The 24357-nt window shown below is 41.9% G+C and overlaps 3 protein-coding genes across 8 annotated transcripts in view; 1 reads left to right on the forward strand and 2 right to left on the reverse strand.

Annotated features, from left to right (window-relative positions):
• Positions 1-1924: 1924 nt before the first annotated feature.
• Positions 1925-5279, reverse strand: stpg1 (sperm-tail PG-rich repeat containing 1). Of its 4 annotated transcripts, none has more exons than XM_042076350.1 (9): positions 5144-5279; positions 4613-4712; positions 4386-4507; positions 4184-4282; positions 3894-4073; positions 3250-3361; positions 2929-3097; positions 2440-2630; positions 1925-2342 (listed from the first exon to the last, which is right to left on the reverse strand). In XM_042076350.1, the coding sequence occupies exons 2-9, from the start codon at positions 4650-4652 to the stop codon at positions 2269-2271; spliced, it is 987 nt and encodes a 328-aa protein (XP_041932284.1). In that variant the 5' UTR covers positions 4653-4712; positions 5144-5279; the 3' UTR covers positions 1925-2268. The 4 variants fall into 4 exon arrangements, with proteins under 4 accessions (XP_041932284.1, XP_041932282.1, XP_041932281.1 ...); XM_042076348.1 differs by having other exon boundaries at positions 5113-5243; XM_042076347.1 differs by lacking the exon at positions 5144-5279 and adding an exon at positions 4927-5042.
• Positions 5144-12982, forward strand: meaf6 (MYST/Esa1-associated factor 6). 3 transcript variants are annotated; one of them, XM_042076359.1, is made up of 8 exons: positions 5144-5276; positions 5790-5905; positions 6313-6400; positions 6973-7018; positions 9598-9787; positions 11722-11751; positions 12217-12250; positions 12354-12982. In XM_042076359.1, exons 1-8 carry the CDS (start codon positions 5187-5189, stop codon positions 12366-12368), a joined length of 609 nt encoding a protein of 202 aa, XP_041932293.1. In that variant the 5' UTR covers positions 5144-5186; the 3' UTR covers positions 12369-12982. The 3 variants fall into 3 exon arrangements, with proteins under 3 accessions (XP_041932293.1, XP_041932295.1, XP_041932294.1); XM_042076361.1 differs by lacking the exon at positions 11722-11751; XM_042076360.1 differs by lacking the exon at positions 11722-11751 and having other exon boundaries at positions 12217-12982.
• A 5116-nt stretch (positions 12983-18098) lies between these two features.
• Positions 18099-24357, reverse strand: part of fhl3b (four and a half LIM domains 3b) — an 18234-nt gene continuing 11975 nt past the window's right edge. Inside the window, exons 3-6 of the mRNA XM_042076352.1 lie at positions 23860-24034; positions 21274-21443; positions 20269-20455; positions 18099-19027 (exon numbers count right to left, since the gene is read on the reverse strand). Coding sequence (XP_041932286.1) covers positions 18879-19027; positions 20269-20455; positions 21274-21443; positions 23860-24034 — 681 coding nt within the window. The 3' untranslated portion in view covers positions 18099-18878. The remainder of the gene's footprint in view (positions 19028-20268; positions 20456-21273; positions 21444-23859; positions 24035-24357) is intronic.

Raw genomic sequence — 24357 nt, forward strand, 5'->3', positions numbered from 1 at the left:
GTGAATAATTGTTGAATGGATAACGATTTGAGGACTGTGAGTGTAGGGGGTTGAGTAATCAGGTGCCATGTCTGAATGCGGTGTGTGTCTAATCTTTTTTTCCCCACTGATATTATGTATACTTACATAACAGTCATCTGAAGGCACTGGGATCATAATCAGATTGGAGAAGTGTTCCAACAGGCTGTTACACAACAATTAGGAATAAGAAACATTCACGAATCTACTCAATGCGGCACAAAGCTTTGCTACAGAGGCAAGCCTGGGTGCATATCACACAACCAATTATTATTAAAGCCAAAAAGTATGCTTTAGTTTTGTTTAAACCCCTTGAAGAGGATTCTTCAAGTAATACAAGCAAAGCATTTACCCAATAATTTGCTTCCTCATTTTAGAAATGTGGAAATAGGATGTGGGGATTGGTAAACTGGGGCTGAGACTTTCTTAGATAGATACTTTAGAAATTTTAGAACAGAGCCAGCTTTCCCTACCATCCTGTTCAGTCGCCCAGCGTCGTTCTTAATGCTGCCTCACCAGCACACCACGGCATGAAAGAGGGGACTGCCAAAGACAGACTGGTAAAACATCAGTCAGCTGGGCAAAATTAGTATCAAATACAGATGCAAAAACAGACACCTAGACACACACACGGTCTGGCTGATTGCTGAAATAGTTTTCAGAGTACCATGTTAACTGGCACTGAGTCCTTGTAACTGACTCATAACTGCTAAAATAACTCTCGCTTTGATATGCCCACAAACCAGCGGAGGTCTCACTCTGGCGTTTCATTTCCCTTTACACCTCTTGGATTACCACTATGGAGACAGTTGCTCCCAAAACAGAGACATTATGAGTCATTAATTTAATGCCAGCACAAGAAAAGTAGCAGGTCAACACAGATCTAATTTCTCTGGGGGCTAGCTTTCAAGCTTTGCTAAACGCCTCTCTCTCCTGCTCTTCCTCTCTCTTGCTGCCCAGTAGCTCTCCAACTAGAAATGTAGGGTACATTTTATTCCTTTTCCAGGATGGTCATAAAGGCTCAGCCAACTGTATCACATGATGTCTTATACAAACCTTTTTATATATATATTTCTTAGTTAAACATTACACCATATGACATGTCACAGAAGATGATTCTTTAAAATAGTTTCCAGAGGCAACATAATTGAACAAAATGAAAAAAAAAAAAGATGAAGACAGGATTAATAGCTTTATACAATGTGCTCCTGCAGTGTGTATCTGAATGTCTCCACAGCTGTTTGAGAGTGGGAGGCGACTGTAGCCACAGTTGCTGTGGCATCAGCTGCAGCAGTGAGCTAAAGCTGCCTGGAAAATTTTCCAACCGACATCGTCACAGAACTGGACAGCCTCAATAGAAAAGTTTACTTTAGATTTACGGAGCAGTGCGGCAATTTCACAGGACACCATGAGATGGGACATGTCTTGTTTTAGTTTGAGCAAAAATGTAAGGCCAAACCACACATCACGCAATGGGTGTTTAAATGTAAATATGATATGATTAACAATACAGGTTTAATACTGACAATACTGGTATACTATCAGTATAGAACATATCTATACTGATATTTATCCTTTTTGAAAAGATAGCATACATACTATGAATAAAAAAGCCACTTGTGCTGAGTTTGAAACACAGTCTAGTTGCATAGCTCAAATACAGATCTAGCTGAAAACGCCATCCAAACCACAACAGTTGGTGCAGAGGCACAGTCCCAGCCCCCACCTTCTGTCTTCCCTGTGTGGATGCTGACTGTCAGGACACGCTGTCAGCTGTCACCCTTTGAGGGAGTGTTTTGGAATGTCTCTTAGAATCAGATGAAGAGGGTGTGGGACAGGCTACTCTCTGGCTACAGGACCTATTACAATGCAGTGGTCACTAAATTAGAACAGGCTATTCGTCTCATCACATAACAATGCGACTAACATTTAATACATAAATTGGCATGATGAAAATTGCTGTTTTAATGCATATAACAGTATTGTGACATAAAAAGGTCATCCATGGGCAAATTTAAGTCAGTGAAACTCATTTGGTGTCTGGTATTTCTATTTAATGAGAAAAGTATTTAATGGAATAACAGTGGTTGAATTTGAAAGATCAAGATCAAGAAAGAAAATCACTGAAACAAAAAACTAAATGATCAAATTAATTTGGATTGTACTCCATCAGTAATGCAGTATATGTTCCTGTTCCAAAATCCTGTTGAGTATTCTTTGTCTCACATTAAACAACAATTTTTGCCCAGCTCATGCTGGTACCCAGTTCTTTCTATGGTTGTATATGAAAGACCTCTTTGACATAATCTCTGGATCATAAAACCCTGTAAGGAACAAAAAAGCACATTCAAATTGAAGAGTTATTTTGTGGATTCGGATAATTCACTTGACTGCAATTAACTTGACATAGCAATGCTATACCTGGACCAGGTACATCGTGTCCTTTAGGATTTTGTACCCATCGGCTTGTCCCTGAGACAAATGCAGCAGTGGACATGAAGTGCTTGGGAGAGCCCTCATAGTTGACAATGTCATACTGCCCCGGGCCTGGCAAAGGTGGGTTCTCGGAGAGTTTCAGAGGAGGTGCTGAGAGTCCGAGATAATGTCTCCGTCTGGTAGATAGGTGACATAAAATTCCAAACTAGACCTTCATTATGTTCCCTATATCACACATGCTACATTGACAACTGGTCATTTAACTTTAAATTCAACCTTACAGTGAGTTCTTTGTTTATGGTTTTACCAATAGCATGGAATGGGTCCTGCTATGATCTTATCCAGGGCCTTGTTACCCAGAACAAGTGATCCATGGTTAGACAGATCATAACCACAACCACCCCGCACTCATTTTAAGTGTAACTGCGGGTACTTTGTTCTACTAAAAAGTATACACCAATGTGTTTCACGTACGGTAAGATTGTCCTTTTCACCATCTCTGGGATCTGATAAGGGTTGTATGCCCCAGGCCCTGGGCCTTCACTCTTCAGTGGAAGTGGGTTGCGGGCAATGTTTGATTTAAAACAGGAATAGGGCACCTTTGGGTCCTTCTGTGTTATGGTGTCATTTACATTATAGTGACCTTTAACAAGATAAAAAAGTAAAACAATTACTTTTATGTAACAAGAAACTTCTGTTAAATGGCTATATACATCATGTTAGGCTGGAGAGAACCTTTAAGTGCGAATATAATACTGCTAAGAGCTTGATCTCACTTTCACTCATACCACTTACAGGGGGATGGTCCTTTTAAACCATTCAAATTGGCCATGTTTCTTTTTGTCTTGGAGAGGAAGACAGAGTGAGCTGATATGGTTGTGCTTTTGTCAACACCACCGTAAGACACCTGTAAAAAATCAAAGTTAATATACTGCAGTTCATAAGTAAATGTTTAGAGGCAGTAATTAATCATCTAAGTTTGGAAGTCGCTTTGGTTAAAAGGTGTCAGCCAAATGTAATGTAATGTTTGAGACGGTATTGGTAACAATGTAATATGGTCCATCTGCAATAAAAAAAAAAGGCTTCTAGTTTCTCATTTCTGTGCCTTTGCGATAGGAATGTCACACAATGGGGGGCAGACGTGGCCCACTGGTTAGCACTCTGGACTTGTAACCGGAGGGTTGCCGGTTCGAGCCCCGACCAGTGGGACACGGCTGAAGTGCTCTTGAGCAAGGCACCTAACCCCTCACTGCTCCCCGAGCGCCGCCGTTGAAGCAGGCAGCTCACTGCGCCGGGATTAGTGTGTGCTTCACCTCACTGTGTGTTCACTGTGTGCTGTTTGTGTTTCACTAATTCACCGATTGGGTTAAATGCAGAGACCAATTTCCCTCACAGGATCAAAAAAAGTATATATACTTATACTTATACAATGCACCCACGTTGTATTGGTTTGGAGCTGGAGTTCCCTTGGTCACACTATCCAATTTTACTGCAATAGGCAGACGGAAATTTCTTGTGCTTCCCCTTAAAAAGGTGTGTTTAGGCAGCAAACTGGATTGCAGGTTATAAGCATTGGGTCCTGGGATACCTCTATGTAAGTTTCGAGAAACTCTGTGAGCCTGATGGAATACAACAACCAGCAATCAGAGTTGCACAGTAAGTGGAAAACGAGAATGTTTACATTTCACATAATATTTTTTTTATCATTTTTTTTAATGATTTTCCCAACCTTTGATGCAAAGCCCCCAGTGCCTTTCTTGGAAAAAGAAGGGCTATTATTTTCTGCGGGTGTATGTGATAAGTATGCACCAGGACCAGGATTTTCATTCTGAATGATAATGTTTAAATGAAAGAAAAAAAATAAAATTGGTCTTAATAACTGTGTTATTCATATAATGTATTTATCTGGGTAAAGTGGGCTACTTGTTTACCAAACTGTCTTCCAAGAGAAACCTCTTTGACTTGGAACAAAAGCCCTTCTTTTCCTCATTGCTGATGACAACCGTTTGATACTTCACAGGAATTGATGAGGTACATCCAAGTGGCTTATAACCTTGATGAGACAGTAGTCAGGTACATGTATTGAAAGAGATTGTAAGCATGTCAATAGCCTCTTTTATACCGTGACACATGGAGAGAATGCTAACAATATACTCACAGTCACTTGAACTTCTATGTACTTTTCTCATTATAGCCATGCAAGATGAAATAAATTCAAGTGTTGATGTTTCATGTCAAGCAGAGGGAAAAAGTGAGACCTGTGGATAAGGGCACAGTTGTTTGCAAATGTGTTGCTAGCAGCATGTTGACATAGAACGAGACACATTGATAGCCTAATCCTTGATTTGTCTAAACGTTTTCCGAACCATTAGAAGTAGGAAAAGCTCAAATAACGTTGTAAATAAACGTTGTCAATGTCAACATTACATATTGACTCATATTAAATATTTGCTGAATTAAAGATGTCCTTACCGCTTCACTGAAAAAACGTTGTCAAAACTGCGATTGTTGAAACATTGTTGCAGTGAGTACTTATGTTACCATGGTAGCGCACACCCACTGAATGTCACATGTTCACTGTCAAACTGCTTGCAGATTTTACATAATTTGTTTTACATTGCCCCCATGTGGCAATTAGTAGTAGTAGCTTCTACTCACTTAGATATCCCCGATATCCCTCTCAGCTTACCGGATGTCACTCGTTTGCGCGTTGTTTTTATGCGAAATCCATCATGGCGATGCATGCGAAAGCTACACCGCCACAAATTCCCGATACACGTCGGGAATTATCAGAGCTTGTGAAGAGAAAACAAGAACTAGCGGTAGGCCGATTTTAATAAGGCTGTTTAGAATCGATACATATAATGTCGTGTGCCTGTAAGACTGATTTGTAAGACTAGCTGAACGTATCGACTCTGTGTCAACGTAGTAAGCTAGTTAGCTTTTAGGCTAGCTCAAACAACTGAACAGAAGGCCCACTAGCAAGCTAACAACTCAACATTTAAATATGGTCTGACAGCGGCTAGGGCCGGATAGGGCTAGCTAGCATTAGCAAAGATCAACTAGCAAACCTATCATACCAACCTTAATGAAGCTAACGTTAGCCATTTGAAGTTACGCGCGCCATCCATACAGTGACAACTGCCATGAAGACCTTGGCTGTGTGTTAACGATAGATTGTTACATTGTTATTAACTAGCTACCTTTTTTTTATGACACATGGCGTTTACAGACAGCCGATATTAAATTAATCTACTTACCTAATGTTTGGCATTGCATGTTGTTTTGCAACCCTGTGACAATATTTCAATGCATGATTAACGTTGTTCTGACAGGAAACTTTGGTAAACCTTGAGAGGCAGATATATGCGTTTGAGGGAAGCTACCTGGAGGACACTCAAATGTATGGGAACATTATCAGAGGCTGGGACCGCTACCTCACCAATCAAAAGTAAGAATTGTGGAATTGCATTTCTGTGCCATATTGTATCGCTTATTTATTGAATATAATGATAATAACTCCCCATGATGAGAATTTAACCATATCGTCATATATGGCGGTATTGATAATAGTGTTGCATTATGATGTTTTAGCCTATGCATATGCAGAGTTAGTTAATATCCATTGTAAAGGATAGTTAGTCAGTTTAGTTATAGGCTGTGATTTTTTTATTTTTTATTTTTTCATTTGCAGAAAATGGGCTGTATCATGATGTATGTAGTTACATTATCAGGACATGATATTATCTCTATATTGTTACGTGAAGTATTGGTCATATCGCACAGCCCTAAATGTATATAATTTATTATCTATGGATTGTGTCCTCCTGCATTCATACACGCTGTTTTATATTTTAGGAACTCAAATAGCAAGACTGACAGAAGAAATAGGAAGTTCAAGGAGGCCGAAAGGCTTTTCAGCAAGTCCTCTGTCACCTCTGTGGCTGTAAGTTCATTGCTTCGTTTTATAAATATTGCAGAAAGGAGTCAAGGTGTTTCATCCTGACTGTCTTGATTTCTTACTTCTGCTAAAGAGCTTTATCGCTATATTCTTTTAATGCCTCTGCAGTGGCTGAACACATTATGTTTTTGGGTTGTATACATCTGTCCGTCATGATCTCATGACCATAATATCCCAAGAACTCCTCAAGACACAGACTTCAAATTTAGTATGAATGTTTACTTGGACTTTTGAGATGAACTGATTGATTTTGGAGGTGAAGGTCAAAGTTTAAGGTCACCGAGATCACATTTATGTCCCATTCTTGTGAACACGATATCTCAACAATGCCTTGAGAATGCTTTGCCTTTTCTTAAAATTGGGTATGAACGTTCACAGCAACTGCGTAAATTCCTTTCACCTCTATACTCTATGTATTACTTGCCTTGCCATACAAATGTATGTCAACTAGAAATTCATGGCTGTGCAGTCATCTTACTACCACAACGTGCTAGTTCTAGTTATCATGTATTTTTTAGTATCTAGTTGTTGAAAACATTGAATTTCTGTCGTCTCAGGCTGTCTGTGCACTTGGGGGCATCCCAGATCATATGAATGAGAAACGTAAGTAATAATGTCTTTGACATATTTTTTTGTTTTTGTCCAGTATGTTTACTAGGGCTGCTACAATTCATCAGTTAATTATAATAATTAGTTGGCAACTATTAAATTAATGGCCAATTATTTTGGTAAACTTTCATTTTTGTAAGGGGAAAAAACCCCTTCTAAATTTGCTGATTGCAACTTCTGGAATATTCTCTGCTCTACTTCTCTCTCACAGTAAGCTAAATATTTGTCGTTTGGACATAATCATGAGTTTTGGGGAAAAACTGAGATTCGTCATCTTTCAATATATTATCAATTAAACAACAAAATGATTTATTTAGACATTACTCAACAGATTAATCACTATGAAAAGAATCATCAGTTGCAGCCTTAGCACACCTGCATGAGGTGAGCAAGAAGTGACATCGGTACACAACCTGAGTGTCATTGTGTAGAATGGCCTCTAGGGGGCTCCTTCTGCATAATGCATTAGACTGCCCAACTTTTAATAGACCTGACTACCTCTACGCTGTGTCCTGCACCTATTGCATGTAATGTAGTAAATTGTATTTTACTCAACATTAAACTTTCACAAAAATAACATATTGTTAACAGATATTGTAGACCAAATTTGATATATATTGATCCTATGGTAGTACTGACATGATAATGCAAACGGTGTATATGCATGGGGCAGCCGTGACCCACTGGTTAGCACTCTGGACTTGTAACCAGAGGGTTGCCGGTTCGAGCCCCGACTAGTGGGCCGCGGCTGAAGTGCCCTTGAGCAAGGCACCTAACCCCTCACTGCTCCCTGAGCGCCGCTGTGGTTGCAAGCACAAGTACTTATACTTATATATACTGTGCAGTTGAATTTAAGAAAGGGTTGATCATTTAGACCAGTGTTTCTCAAACTTTTTTTCTGGACCCACTTTTTAAAAATGACAGACTATCACGACTCAATTCGTGACTGTGGTAGTTAACAAACTAGATCAGTGGTTCTCAAACTTTTTCTTTCATTCCCCACTTTGATCAAGGGGGCATTCTCGAGCCCCACCTGTCCCTCATCGCTCTAAGAAAGTGGTAGGTCAAGCTTAAAATTGTCAAATTTATTGAAATAATGACAAGTTCTAAATATATCCGCTTCAACAGAGTTAAAATCAGCTGGTGCTGCAGATATAATAATAAATATAACACACATATTTCTGTTTTCCAGCAACATATTAGGAAGCATAGGCCATTTTACAGCATTGTACAATATATTCAATGAAATACCAACATGCAGCATTAAATGGATCCATAATCCAGTCATACTGAGCACTGCTGGTTGGGAAATATTTTTGAAATAAACTTTGCAGGGATGTGATGTAGGCCTACTGTTTAATACATGGGATCACAAGAGTGCCTCCCAATCAGACGTTTCAGCGATTTTGCTCAGAAATCTCAAAGGCATAATACTGTCGCGATCGAGGCGCCTGTCCCATACTCAAGTTTTTTTGGTGAATGCTGTAATCTTATTTGCTAGGTGAGGTAGGTGCTTGTCTTTGCCTTGTAACTGGACATTTAACTCGAATGTATCGCTAAGATATATCAAATATATCGCTAAGATAGGCCAGCTTGGTCAAGAAATGTTCATTAGTGAACGTGCTTGCAGATTCAAACATGCGCTCTTCCTCCAAGAAGAGGCGACTCGGAGCTCAAACACGCGCGACAGTAGCCTGGCGGGCCATCCTATATCATTGAAATGTATAGTCTGGAATCAAGCCATTCACCTCGCTTAATCCAAGGGGCGGGCAGAGAATTGTCTTTCAAACTGCCTAGGCATGCAATAGGCCAGCGCTACGACCATATCCGTATCCGGTCGGCAAAACGGCAAATACATCCTTCTTCGAAAGGAATGACTTAAGTGCATTGTGTTGCTCAACTTTCAAAGAAAAGCACAAGTCCAACTCCTCCAAAGTTGACGCCAACGCCAATTCAAACAACCGCTCTTCGTTCGCCATAGCTTTGTTCACCGTCGCAGGACTGTCGTTATCCTGTTAAGCCCGCCTTAAGACTCTCTAACAAAATAGAGCGCTGTGATTGGATAACATCCACGGTGTTAGCCAATAGAAATTCCTATGGTTTGCTACTAGAGTACAGGCTGAGCAAATTAATTTGCCGCCGCTAGGGTGCGTCTAGATTTCTAGGCTAGCGCGACAGCACTTTACCTCGGGAAAGCCACCTTGCCTCGCTGTGAAACAGTACAGCCTTTTGGTCAGCTACCATCTCTTCGCAAAGTGCGGAGAATAGACACGCTTTTAAGGGCCGGGTTTTGATGAAATTCACCACTCTCACAACAACGTTCAAAATGTCATGTAGGTCGGGACTAACTAAGCTGCCTTGACACGAGCGCTTCCCTGTGAATAACACAGTGCGTCCATTGCGCATCGGGTGCTACCTGGGCCCAGGCTACAGATAAAAAAAATAATAAAAAAAACTCCTGTTTTTCACGTCAGTTCGCGCCCCACCTGGCATGTCTCCACGACCCAGTAGTGGGTCGCGACCCACAGTTTGAGAAACGCTGATTTAGACAAACTGTTCTATGGGATTCCCAGGTGAGCCTGGCAGCGGAACCGAAAGCGACACGTCCCCGGACCTCCAGAACCAGGAGAACGAGCCGAGTCAGGAGGACACAGAGGACGGCGACGGGACCGCCCAGGACCTCAAGCCCCAGAAGGCCGCCTCTTCCTCCTCTGGCGGTCACCATGGGAGCCACAAGAAGCGCAAGAACAAGAACAGACACAGGTACGTCTCTACGTTTATACAGGATGGACTGACATAATCCTGACAATACTGACATCATCGCCGCAGCAGAGAGATTTCAAAACCTAAATAGAGACACCTCCATAGGATTTTGAAAGAGGATTGGCTTCATAACCACTAAGGCATGGACAAAAGCTGTGAAAGAACTACATAATGGCACAAATAGAAAAACAAACAAAAACAAATAGCTTACATGTCCTATCTATACGTTCTGCTGCATGTGCAACACTGGGAAGCATACGTAAACCTCAAGTTGTTGGACAATAGAGAGACTATTGCGTAAATGAAAGTGTTCTAAGTCCACTGTTCCTGTACCACCCTGTCTCCCATGGTTACGCCTGTTCCCTTATCTTCTCTTCTCATCTCCTGCAGTCTCCCACGAGTTGTTTCTGTGTCAGTTTTAACTAGACAGATGTTAAGATGGAACCAATGGCGTGAGTGCTATGAGAGCACTCAGACTGAAACTAGGTTGTAGTGAAAAGAAAAAAAAAAAAAAAAAACTCAACTCTTCCTCCGAGAAGGGAAAAAAACATAAAATGGATGGATTGGAATGACATGTTCAAGTATTCTCAGATGCCAAGACAGGATTCTAAATAGCTGTAGGACACCTCATCTGGTCAACATCACACCTCAGTGTGTGTGTTAAACATGCATAGCACACAGTTTGCAGTACATAACGCACGGTCAGTTTACAGTATCTGAATGTGTACACATCCTGGGCTTTAAGATGTGTCTGACAGTGTTGAGGGTAGGAAATAGTAACTGGCAAGACATAAATTCCGGTATAGGTTATACAAGCTGTTTAGTTTCTGTCATGCAACATTTAAGTATGAGGTAGTTGCACTGCATTAGCGGTTCTTAAAAGCAGGCCATACTTCCTCCACTTGTGGAAAAATATATGGAAAGAGTATATCAAGTTGTTTCATATGATTAAACCACCTATAGTGCTTATCAATTACTTTTTCTCTGTCCTGTCACTTACACAGGAATTGGTGTTATCTTTAAATTAATAGTTCCATTAGGGACCTATACAGTGTCATCAGTATTTTTCTGCCTTCTGGAAATTGGCTCATACTCTGTAGCTGGTGCTGCTGACATCATATTTTACCTACAGAACTACGGAAGGTCTGAGAGCGGTACATTCTAAAACATATCTTTTAAAGGGAAACTTTGGTATTTTTTAAACCTGGGGTTTATTTCCTTGATATGAGGTATGATAGGAGAACAGAGCCCTGCTTAAAGTGTAATTCCGGAGTAATTTGAACCCAGGGTCTTTTTCACCATGACAACGAGTAGAACACCCCCTCGAGAGCTAGATTGCGTTAATCAAATGTACACTTACTAAGTTCTTGATGCTTCATTTTATGTGTAAGGACCCATTTCATACTACTGCAGAAGTGTGATGCTATTTTGAGCATTATTAGTGGTTAAAAAATGGTGGTTTGGATACGCTTGGCGCACTGCCCTTAGTACTTGCACTGTTAGCCTTTTAGGCTATAAACACTAAAGTCGGTCAAACTCAGCACTCCTTCAATCAACGTAATTTAGCTCCGGGGGGGGGGGGGGGGGGGTGCTCGACTTGTTGTCATAGGGCAATTCCACGTAAAACTGTCACGTCCATAACGCAAACTAAATACCATGGCGTTGTGTTGCCGTTATGGATGTGACCGTTTTGCGCAGAATTGCCCCGTAGTGAAATAGTCCCTGGGTTCAAATTACCCTGGATTACACTTTTAAAAATACGTTTGATGTTTCCATTTAAGATTAGTCAAAAGTGTTATTAGGACACATTAGGGTAGGAAGCACATGGGCACCCCTGTAGTATGGTGTAGTATTGAGTCTGGTGTGGTGCCATGTCAGGCTGAGATACTAACATTTTCTGCTCTCTTCCTCTCTTATTGCTGCTCCCTTTACAGTCCCTCTGCCATGTTTGATTATGACTTTGAGTAAGTCCCAGTTTAACCTCCATGCTTCCTGTGATGTCACTTCCTCCCACTGTGCCCCTTGCTCTGTCCTTCCGATTGCCTCACTGTCACCTCAGATTTACGTTTGTCATTGCTAGTGACCAATCAACTGGTCTGTCCGACACTGTAGATCCATTCTCCGTTAAGCATGTTTGTAGGCGATGCAACCTGTTTTACTTTTTTAAATTATTATTTTTGTCTTGTATTGTTGTGTTAAAAACATGTGTTGATGCCACTTTTTAATTTTCATTTAGATTTCATTTTTTTAAGGTTATGTTTCCTTTAGTATGTCAATTCATCTTGGAATGCATAAGATGAAATTGAAGGTGTTTGTGGATGATTTTTCTTGAGTTGGGTTCTTTCGTTATCTTTCTCCATCTCCTCTTCCCTCTCATTTTCAAACTGTACTTTTTCAAACCGATGTTTTCTGTGATGTTTCTCTCTCAGGTTTGACATGAAGATGAATAAGAAGCCCCGCGCGGTGAGCGACTTTTGAAGTTCAGCCCGGCACAGTGTGTCCCGTGTAGAGTTTACACGCTCTCATTGTCCAGACGCCCTCATTATGTAACCTGTTGCGTCCGCAGGACTACTCTGCCTGATGGTGGTCCTGACCGGCCACACAACAGAGCGCACAAGGAACGCTCAAGAGCTCTACACATGCAGCAGAAAGTTTAACGAATTAGTGATTCTTTATCTTTTTTTTCCCCTCCCCTTTTTGAAAAGATTAAGGGGTTGGCTGTTCCCAGCAAACAGTGTGAAAAATCACTTGTGTTTGTATTACATAGAAGAAATGTCTTCTTTGGTTTGCTCACTCATGCCTTGTTATCCTTTGGTGATCAGAGCGAGGGGCATAGGACAGGCTTTGTGATGGGGAGGTCTCTGAAAAGCTTTGTACAGAGAGTATGTCAGGCGTGCATGTTCTAGTTGACTCAAGGCAGGGACACTAAGCATGCATTTTGTATTTTATGTCAGACCATTTGTTTGGTGTTTGTTTTGTATTGTTTCATAGTAATTTTCATTTTATTTTCTACTGTTTTGATTTTTTTTTTTAAAAGAAAACAAAAACTTGTATACTTTTTTTTTTCTTAACGTGTTCGATATTATTCATTGTGACTTAATTTTGTCATTGTGGATATTATTTTGTACCATGTTTGTTTTTGCATAAAAGTGTACAATTGTAAAAGTGTAATAAATTTCAGAACATCCCCAATCATATCATGCCCCTTTATTGCTTGACAGATACTCAAGGAAGGTGTCATACTTCAGTTTTAGATTAGATTAGATTAGATTCAACTTTATTGTCATTTTGCAGAGTACAAGTACAGAGACCGCAAAATGCAGTTTGTGTCTAACCAGAAGTGCAAAAAAGTGCAATGTGATATACAAAGTAGGTGGTGCACATGACAAAAGATATAGTGCAGTGTAGACAGTAGTATACAGTTTGACTAATTAATCCTTCTCCTGCGACTCCTCTTTCAATGTAAATATGTGTAGTAGGCTCTTGATGCTAAGTGTATGCAAGCTATGTGGTATGTTCCTCATGATCTTACATGGAGCCTACACCAGGCATGTAACTGAAGCGTTCCGTTCACGGAGCGCCTGCCTCAACAATCAGCTTCCACTTCAATCAACGGAACTGACTACACCAGACGTGATGGCGGCAAAAAATTAGACCAGTCTAGACTATTTTTATGCTATGTGAACGGAGTGCTTCAGTTGTGGACCCTCAACTCCCTGTAGCCTCCCTGTAAGTCAGGTGTATTTGGCTAAATAAGAGCCTCTGACAGGTTCTTTTAAGGTCTGCAGAGCTGGGGATTCTTAAAGAGCTTGATTGAGAACCGTGGCACTAATCCAGGGGCCTGGGAATTTTCATTAGTAAGATGGCAGCCGGTCTGTACAGGAACATGGAACAGTATGTCTGTTTTATTTCTCAGGCAGTGGCCCTCTGAACGGATTGGAGGAATATTCTCTCTTTCTCTCTCACTCTTGCTTTCTCTGCTTCTCTGTTGCTTTTTCTCTCCCTCTCCACTCTTTCCCCCTGTTTTTTCTCTTTCCCTCTCTTCTCCCCTTTCCTCCCCCCCCCCTCTGATGATGTGTCACCCCAGGCTCTGACCTTGTCAGAGTGGCCTTCGACATAAAGTGGCAGTTCCCATCAGATTCCCCCTCACCACCACTATCACCACACTCATTACCCATCAGCCCCAGTGTTTGTGAAATGCAGGGAAATCTGACCAACACCATTTTCATCCAAGCCCCGCTGGTAGGATTGGAAAGCCACTGTTTGTACAGAAGATATGAAATTGTGCAAGCATTCCTGTGGTATGAGTTCTCACAGCAGAGGGACGTTTTCGAGGGAGAGGGAGAAAAAACAAGCCCGATGGTGAGTTTGATGGAACGTGTCCATGAGCTGCAGTGGTGAGAAGCAGCATGATACAGATGCTCTCTTCAATTCCAAGTGATATCTCAATCTTGCACGGCGAAACTGTCAAGACACTGACAATTTAATAATATACACATATGCAGTATATAGAGAGAGCTAGCCATGAAGAACATGTGTTAAGGCGCTTGACAGTGCCCAAGGCTATATTTCCCATAGAGCAAGCACATCGTGCACATACTAAAAGTGTAAAATGGAGTCACTGAGTTTGTGAAGACAAATACTGTTGAAGTCTGGCTAGTTGAAGTCATGGACTGTGTCTGAGAGGAACTGAACCGGTGTTGATCTGAGTCAGATTAGCACAGGAGTCAGCAGCCACTCTGGGAAGACCTCCACTGGGTGATTCCGTGTGATAAAGCTGAGTCTGTGACTCATTCCCAATGGGCCTCATCCTCAATGGAGACAGTTACATCACAGCAGATAGAGTATCTGCTAATGCAAGCTATGAGGCCAAAGGGTTGTTTCCAGATGTTAAGAGCTGACACACTGATTAATGTATAGGCCTGTGTTCTGAATGTGGTCTACCAAAGCATCCACACACAACATGGTCATCCTTTTCTTTCACTTGGTTAACACTACTTAGGATGTGTTTTTTTTATATACACCAAGTCAATGCCCTGTTGCTCTAGCATTAGTTTACAGAGATATATTTGAAATTAATTTGTGAATTTGTTTATGAAATGCATGTGCTCCGAGTGTCAGGGTAAGATTTGCGAGCTTAGAGACAAATGTGTATTGGAAAGTCATCAGCAGGCTTAAGGGTGAGGATCCCCCTCTGTCATAGACAACCATGTGTTTGAGCCAGAACTCATGACTTTCTGGAATCATCCGTCTCATCCTCGGTCTCTGGCTCTGTGACAAGGCACGCATTACAAAAGTGACACCAGTTTATTAGCTGCTTTGGCAGGCGCAGGGGCTTTAGCGCATAACTCTCCCTCTCCTTCTGCCATTTTAATGCGTAAACACACAAAGCTTTCCCCTCCACATCAATTTGGTGCACCAGTAACTCAGTATCAATGTTAAGCCAATCACTCAAGTTTGCATGACCTGCTGGCCCTAACAGAGGGCAGTTAAGTCCAGCCAATGTTGCCCTTATCTTGTGTAGTTACAGGACACAGCTATGAACAGATTGCTCATAAGACTTATGTTTAACCTGCTGACTGCACCTTAGATAGATGGATACTTTATTTGTCCCTGTGGGGACATTGGTTTGTAGCACAATCACAAAACACTTCAGTATATCACAGAGTCGCACTCGCAAGGCATTTCATCACACACCCACACAGTCACCAATAGACACATGCATATTTACACACATACCCATACACTCACCTCGTGCCCTGCACAAGAGTAATCTGGCCAGGCCTGCTGCATATTCTGCTTATCATTATTATTAAACGCAATGACTTGAAAACTAAATGAAAATGTGGACCTGTGTTTGGAGACTGGAGAGCAGAAAATGACCCCGTTATCTGGCATTAACTTCATAAAACCCCCAGCAGATCAAGACTGGGGCGATGAAAAGGCAATGGCATTCTTGCACAGCATGTTTGTTTACTGTTGCTGTATGTTTGTACTGTATTGTTGTCCTTTTATCCTGTGTACTTGACTGCAAAACACATTTCCCTTTGAGATGACAAAGTAACTGAACTGAACGGGGCTTGGGCCACATCTATCCCAGATGACAGGTGCAGAAGAGATAGGATGCAGTCAAGGCAGGATGATGCATGGGGCACATTAAGACTCCCTGCTCACCCTAACTCACCCCTTTGGTCTCGACTTCCACCCTTGTCAAAACAAAGTCATGGATCTTCCCTGGCCTGTCTGTGCCTGTGTCAAGCAGCTTACGATTTGGCCGAGAGAAGCACCAGTTAGAGCAGAAGGAATTTCGCACTCAGATTGATGGCTTTGTTACAGGTAAAAGCTAAGTGGCAACCTGCTTTTATTCTAGTGTGCGATTGAACTGGCTGTTCCCAGGGCCAAAATACCTTTTAAGCAAAAGCATGCAATTATTTGCACCTTTTTCTAAGAATTGTTTTTATAGGCAACTATTATTGGTAAAATCTTGGTGTCCTCTAATTAATTTTGATGGGGGATGGTTTTAGGAAGGAGAGATATTCACGCCTGTGGTTCCTACTAGCTGGCCACACTATGCACTATGTAGTTCCACGAAGATGTAAGAAAAACTTTAACAGTACGTCATTAGTAACTTTACTGACACCAGTTAGCGTTCCATCAAGCATATATCAGTGACAGCTGCACTGTTGTTTGCGATGTTCATCAATGTTGCATCCCTTTCAGTTAGTTAGCTCACTAGTTTTAGAACACAACTCATTACTTCTTTGTTGAAGCACACAACATCTGTGGAATGACACACTACTTTAATGGAGCACATGGATTTTATGTGGAATGACACACAGCTTTAAGGGAACACAGAGAATGTGACCATGCACATGCACAACCTTCAGGGAGTGCACACAATCTATGGGAAAATGAGCGACTTTAAGAATCTATATGGAATGATGTGACTCAGTGGGAGGCTCAGGTCAGCCACTGCAATGCACAATGGGCCAGTTGTTGTTTTTCAATGTCACCTTTATTGCCCTGCCATGTGACGAGGAGGTTGTGTGTGTGTGTGTGTGTGTGTGTGTGTGTGTGTGTGTGTGTGTGTGTGTGGTCACATTGCTGGGTTTGAAGACAATCTATTTAGCAGATGCCACTGGGCAGACACTGCTGGGAGCGTCCTCCTTTGAACGTCCATCTCTTTGCAGTAGTCGAGGCGAGTGCCAAGGGCCGTAGTCTTTGATCATGTCTCCTCATTTGCCCCTCCTCCCCTGTCATCTCATGGGACTGAGGGAAGAGAGGGTGAGTCTGTTTTCGTTGGCGTTGTTTAGATTTCTGAAAACAGGGTCAGCTGGGTTTCAGAGCAGATCATGGGAAATATTTTAAAATAACACACACGGTTGATTATTAAAGAAATAGATCCTGGTTTGGCTTCTGTCTGTGCAGAATGTGGATTGATTGGCCTTTATAATATAATATAATATAATATATATACTGTATACTACTGTATGTGCATACAATATGTGTATCCACATGGTCCACCTGTAATTAAACCAAATTAAAATCCCCTTTCTGAGATATCCTATCATATTCTATTCTATTCTACTGCATACCTTTGGGCCAACATATAGTTGAGGTTCTGAAATCTGATTCCTCTTCCTTGCCATCTCCCAATGACATTTTCTGAGCTGGAGAGTTCAGGTCCTGTCAGCATAATTCTCCAGCTTTCCAGTCCTCTCAAAGCCAATACTAATGCGTAACCACATGGCCATGTCATCGTAATGAATCACTGCAGCACTGGAACCTCAGTGGCTCGCCATCCTTAAACTCCAACACTCCCAGCCGCCCTCATCTGCCAGGCCCATAGTAGTAATCCTCTTCCTTATTTGGCTAAAACGATGTTGATACGAAGGCATCCAGAGTACCAGTAAGCATCTGGCATTTTGCATATTGGGTGGGAAAAATAGTTGAGGTGACACACTCCACAAGACCATCAGATGCAACCCATTATTCTCTTGGCAAGGGTCTGCCTTTTGCCATATATGGAGATGGCAAATGAGGGCTAAGGAGTGGCATTAGTCAGACACACTTTTAAGTTTATAAGTATGTACTATTAAGTATCTGAGAAGCAATTAAGTGTCCTAAACACTGTGTGCTTCAGTCTTAATTGAGTGTAATTGATTTACCATGTAGGTTATATTGTTTCAAGATGTACAGTATGTAGTGCACATGGTGGAGTTAATTTAAGTTTAGAAATAATATATAATATAAATTACAGTGTATTAGTTATTGTGGGGAAAAAAACATATGAATACATCAGATAAAGAAGTAAGATACAATTTGGAATTTTATTTCAGTGTTACAATTTTTATTTTTTTTGAAAAATACTTTGTCCTCTTTCACAGTTGGACTATGTGTTGAAACAATCTGACCAAAAGCATGTAAATAGACAAGATATGCATTTGGCCTATGATATAGAGTGCTATCATGTAAGAGGACGGGAAATACTGTACAATATATTAATAAAAAAAAGTATTGGGTTTTGTCACTTCCACATCCAGAGCCTAATCAGCCTTCTCATAAGGTCTGCATATATACACATACACATATATATGCACATACATATATGCCATATGTATTTCACGGGAAGGTATCAGTGGACAAAAATATTTGTCACATGCTGATAAAATCAGTTTAGAATATAAATATTTCAAATTCCATTGTAGCAAAGGACAGCAGGTATGTGCAGATATATTATTACAGGTATAAATACACAGAGAGAGATATCTCACACGCAGAACTAAATCTGTCTCTCTTTCTCCTTTTTACTTGGGCCTAAATAGCGCTTGTTTTGCAGGTTGTGGCAAAACAAATGAGCATCAGTACATTCCAGCTTATAAAGCATATTTGTGTTACTGTTTTTGTTACAGAAAAAGTAGCACACAAATAGAATTATTCAAGAGAGCAAGAAAGGCACAGCGAAGGCAACTGTTCGGCACAGGACAGCCATTGCATTGTGATAAAAGTATCATACGTAGTGATGCTCCAACCTCCAGGGCACGTGGTGGTGGTGGTGGTGGTTACGGTGGTGTTTGCCAGGAGGAGTCGATTACTTCTCGTTGCAGTCTTTGCAGACAATGCGCTCTCCATTGGGGAAGAACCCAGCCCCCACCAGAGACACAGAACACTGGGAACATTTGAAGCAGGGCTGGTGCCACTGGCGCTCTTCAAAGGAGATGTACTTCCCCTCTCCAAAGCCTGCAAATAACCACAAATCACTTATGATACATTCAACAACTGCACATACCTTCTTAATAAACTAAACAACTAGAAATCACTTGAAATAAATGTAACACCGACAAACCATGTATAATACATGAAACTACTACAAATCACAATAATACAAACACCTACAAATCACTTGCAATGAATTAAACAGTGACAGATCACTAATAATAAATGCCTGAATTGTTTCATTGAGACTTAAATGTTGTCACTATGGACTGAATAATTTATAAATATGTAAGAGAACCAGCAATATAAACCATATTTATGAACTTGTGTTGAACTCGTGATAATTGTGTATTCATGTGAGACACTGACCCTGGATGAGACATGTTCACGGTATCTATTTCCAGGCTGGTGTAGCCTGTGGCTCTGGCTGTGGCTGACATAACTCCAGTCCCTCTTGTCTCAGTCTCAACTATGCAGACAATAAGCAGCCTCTGTGCTGTCTCCCTAGTCCCTCAGACAAAATGGTGCCCAGCTCTGAATATTAAACAAGTGGCTACAATGTCCACATTAAACTGTCAACATCATATGATTACTGCCTGACTACGAAGGACGCCACGCCAGCTATGAAACTACACAATAGCAACCCAGCTACAGTTTAAGCAACAGCGGAGCAAGGTGAAGTGTTTGTCTTCATATTGTAGGGTTCCCTGTCTGAGCCTTTTCCTGGCTGAGGGTCATTGAGTCACTGTTCCCTGCAAGCAGGATACAGCATCTAGTATGTTTTAGTCCCTCAACCCTGACATGGAAGGCATAACGAACAAAGTGTTTAGAGTACTCTTAGTGCACTAAATAAACAGCTCACTTTGAACAAATGTACCAGAAACAAATGAAGTCACTGATCACAATCTGATAAACAGATGCAGGCTGACTCTGTGTCTTATTCCATATAAATCTATTAGTGCACTTTGAAATGTGTGTATACTATGTACTTTGTCCAATTGATTACAACATCTGTGCACTTGTGATGATCGCAATGTCAACGTAATATCATGCTGACCAATGTTGATGGTTGATGGTCCCTCCCCCTTTCTCATTTCATGGTGCTTAATTCTGGCACCAAAACTATGAAGAGCCCATTGTGAGAGAGAGCATCAAACAACTATCCAAATTAGCTATAAGGGCACAAGACTAAAAACAGCCTCCGGGAAACTAATTTCCTGGCACTAAAACCTTTAAAGCTACTGCTGCCGGTTGTGCCCACTTACCTGTGATGGGCTTGCTGCAGGCGGCGCACTGCTGCGCGTACAGGCTGCTGAAGCACTTGACGCAGTAGGGGTCCTCCCCCTGGGAGGTGAAGGGCTGGCTGGCCAGTGGACTCTTGCAGCCCGTGCACAGGAAGCACTCCTTGTGCCACGGCTCGTTCCGATAGGTCACGCCACCCTGGGTCAGAGGCTGGCAGAGAAGCAGAATCAGGGCAGAATCAGGCCCCAGACACACAGGCTGTTAAGGTGATGATACACGGGTCAATTTTCAGAGCCATGTGGCTGGGCAACCACATGACCGGTTCTTGTGTTCTGATGCAATGATAAGCTGCCTGACATTCGGCTGGCCCCAGGTTCAATTCCCAAACCGCCGTTGCGAGTCCATGGCACTTTAGATGAAAAATGTGTTGCTCAATATCAATGGAAAAGTGCCAACACCACATTGCCTGGCTGATTTCTCAAGTACTTTCCCTGTGTATCCTCACATTTAAGCTGACTGGCACACTTCTATCAGAGAGGCATCAGACTGTTGGTTGATTGATTGACATGGTACATCAATGCTGTAAGATATGAGTAACGTCAGAATACATGAATGAATGAATGAGTGAATGAATACTTTATGGTAACTGAGTTTTGTGTGGGTATGTTTCCGAAAAGCATCACTGAACAACTACTCCCACACGCCGACTTTCACTCTCCCTTGGAAACCATGTTGGCCACTCTATGACGCTTTTAGGAATGCGCCTTTGACTGACTGGTTGATTAATGGATTAGATATAAGCACCTGTAATGCACCAAACTATCAGATTTCATAATGTCTCTTGTAATTGTGCATTGCTGCAGACTTCCCTATATGGAATTGTGAAATACTCTACACTGTTAAACTAGGGCACCCTTTGTTTCAAATACGGTTATCATACTCTGTGGCTACTTATACTCGTCCATTGCTACAGACTTCCTTGTAGGGAATTGTGGGATACTGTAGCTTGTTCGGATACTGTAACTCACCTGTTTGCAGTGGCTGCATCGGGGGGCAAACTTGCCCTCATAGCAGGGCATGCAATAGTAGTCCCCTTTGTCTGGGATGAAAGCCTGGGCACCTATGGGTTGCTCACACACCCGGCACACAAAACATTCCTCGTGCCACACCGTGTCTCCATACTCCAGCTTTCGGGAACCTGTCATAGTGGTTGATAAAAGAGAAAAGGGAGACAAATAAAGATCCGGTTGAAACGGATAGAGATTAGGAGGGGGAGGGGGGGTAGATTTACCGGAATCAACATGAGCACCCAACAGGTGTCACTGTGAATTGTGATTAATCTTTTATGAGAGATGCATGTGATTGCGCCACAGCGCTCACACGCAACGTGCCTCATGCCCTGCAGCTAAACCACAACCAATGTGGGAAAAAGCCAAACAACCAAGCCTGTCTGTACACTGCTAGTGCAGTCCACAGCCAACAGCACTGCATTGTGTGAACACCAAGCATACTTGATTGTGTACCGTAGTGGCTGGGCTGCCCTTGGTTTGTTTTTAGCGGCAACAATGCCAATCCCATGGGCGGGTACCTGCCCACAGAAATACACAAATATACACACTCTGAGGAGGTGGAGAGCTGTGGCTGGATACAAGTGGAAAGACATGAATATTTGGAGAGAAAAAAAATATGCCTATATATTTTTTCTCTCTGTTTTCCTCACTGTCAGGAGTGGAGAGGAGTAGGGGATATGAGGGGGAGGGGTGCAGGGTGGTACAGTTTGAAAAGGCAGAGGGGGGGGGGGGGGTGCTGAGGGCTGGGATGGGGTGGGGTTGGTCTGTCCCTCTACAGAAGTTTCACCACAGAAACCCGTGTAAGCATAACCACTCATTTGGCCAGAAACTATCGAGAGAAAAAAGAGGGGGGAAAGGAGAGAGAGAGAGAAAGAGAGAGGGAAACGTGACTCCGCCTGGGCCAGAATTATGTGTAATTGTATGTCATCTAAAACCTGTCCGCTCACTGGCTCCTGCTCCGTCACTGTCGAGATCTGGAGGCAGGAATCCGACCGCGACTCCAGGCGCTTTCAGTCAAGTGAGTCAATCGCTCAGTTACATCTGAGCTGCTGTGACGTGCTGTCACACCCAAAACGCACAAGAACTCATTAGCTGGCTTTTCTTCTCTGCCCTCTTGGGCATGACATTTAACACTGTGCCTAAGCCGTTCTGCTACGGTCGATATGTGGCGCATTACACAACAGAGTCAGAGTTGAAATCCCTCAAACTAAAGGCAAAAGAGAGTTGAGAGTTTGTTTTAAGGTTTGGTTATCACAATCTGATATAGCTCAGTTTTTTTCATGTCCAAAATATTGCATTTCTGCAGTGAAGTGCAATACTATGTAGTGCAATTAATTTTTCCATGCCCAAAATGTTGCATTTCCTGCACATGAAGTGAAGTTTTTTGTAGGGGTGTGATTAAGATGTCTGTCTCACAAATACAATCACTAATCTGTTCTTTAGACTTATTACACACAATAAACAAATGTTCCTTTCTATCCATGCTACCAACTATATCCATGGCACATCACCGTTATTCTTTTGAAACTGCACAAAAAAGAAAGAAAAGCACATTCAGTAAGTAGGAAGAAATGAGAGCCTATAAGAAAAGGGCTCTCGGCATTCAAGACAGAATTCACAAGACTACTAAGAAAGAGTACCCTGTTATCACTGTGTTTACTACCCCTTTCAGTGACTTAAACACCATTATTAAGTCTCTTTCTTTGTATTACTAGCATTAGGCTAATCTAAAAGCAGAACATTGACTGCGCTGATGTACAAGACAATGACCAGGTAGCTCCTTTTCCCTCTTGAAATATGAGTGCATGTATGATTGTATCATTGTTTGGAGGTCTTGTTGCAGGCCAAACTTGGAGTAGCAGTCATTCTCCTGTGTCATTTTCAGGTCATATGGCTGACAAATTAGGTTACAATAGTATCAGTAGCACTTGTCCAGCAATGTATTGTAACACATTACACTAGTGGAGTTATTTATCCATCTGGAGATATTCAGTGGTAAAGCTTGACCCAGATCCATTGACCCTACTTGGCATGTTTCTGGCTATACTAGTACCAAAGTCCTTTTAGGTAAGTCCCTCCACTCTGCGGCCATATTGCAACGCTTTTTGGGCACTTATCGGGCATCTATTTCGGCAGAAATGTGCACGCGCAAGGCTTCACAACACCAATCTTGCTCCAGCAGTGAGATCACAACACATGATTGGCATGATGTCTTCACAACACACCACATTATTGATTCAATGTATTCACAACACACCACACGATTGGCTCAATGTATTCACATGTCCACGTTTTGCCGCGGAAGGGGTGGGATAGGCGTAGACAACTGCCATTTTGGTGTTACAAACTAACCCCATGCATTTCTATGGGGGGTTTTTTGAGTGCTGTGTCTCCTAATTAGAAAGTCTCTGGTAGTACCAAGCTACTACAATAATATGCAATTGGTCTAACATGAGTCTAACGCTATATTGTAATGATTGGCTGTTATTGATATATCCATCTTCAGTGGACGCAGAGCTCTGGCCCTCAACCCACTGACCATACCTGGCATGATGGTCTTGTCGCAGGCCACACACTTGGAGGAGAACTCATTGCAGTAGCAGTCATTGCAAACCAGCGCCTCCTCTTGACAGGTGAAGGGCTCGTCAGCTAGCGAGCGGCCACAGCGCATGCAGCGGAAGCACTGCTCATGGTAGTGCTGGTCCTCATACACCAGCTCCTGCAAATTAAAGACGCAATACATGAGACCTGCACCAGTGGGGATCGAACCTACAACCTTGGTGTTGTTGAGCTGCTGGTAGCTACTAACAGTGAGTGCTACATCTTTAATTATAGACTTGCGAAGCTAAGAATTATTGATGTATGAGACTGCATTCATTTTAGCTCTGTGTTTCTGATAAACTGGCAACTGAATGCATATGTGGGAGACATAACCGAGGAATAATGACTTAAATGACTGAAGATGAATACTAACAGAATGAACAACAGTTCCATATAATTTGGCAGACTAGGTGAAATCATCATGTGCTTACTTCATTAAAA

This window comes from Alosa sapidissima, chromosome 21, assembly GCF_018492685.1.
Source record: "Alosa sapidissima isolate fAloSap1 chromosome 21, fAloSap1.pri, whole genome shotgun sequence".
Lineage (NCBI taxonomy): Eukaryota > Metazoa > Chordata > Actinopteri > Clupeiformes > Clupeidae > Alosa > Alosa sapidissima.

Excerpts from the sequence above, each read along its gene's own strand:
- stpg1 (XM_042076350.1), bottom strand. The coding sequence starts at position 4,652 with ATGGCTATAATGAGAAAAGTACATAGAAGTTCAAGTGACT. Across the intron at positions 4,283-4,385 it reads TTCTCTTGGAAGACAGTTTG|AATGAAAATCCTGGTCCTGG; the intron begins GTAAACAAGTAG and ends ATTATCATTCAG. Across the intron at positions 4,074-4,183 it reads CTGGGGGCTTTGCATCAAAG|GCTCACAGAGTTTCTCGAAA; the intron begins GTTGGGAAAATC and ends GTATTCCATCAG.
- meaf6 (XM_042076359.1), top strand. The coding sequence starts at position 5,187 with ATGGCGATGCATGCGAAAGCTACACCGCCACAAATTCCCGATACACGT. Across the intron at positions 9,788-11,721 it reads AAGAACAAGAACAGACACAG|TCCCTCTGCCATGTTTGATT; the intron begins GTACGTCTCTAC and ends CTCCCTTTACAG. Across the intron at positions 11,752-12,216 it reads ATGTTTGATTATGACTTTGA|GTTTGACATGAAGATGAATA; the intron begins GTAAGTCCCAGT and ends TTTCTCTCTCAG.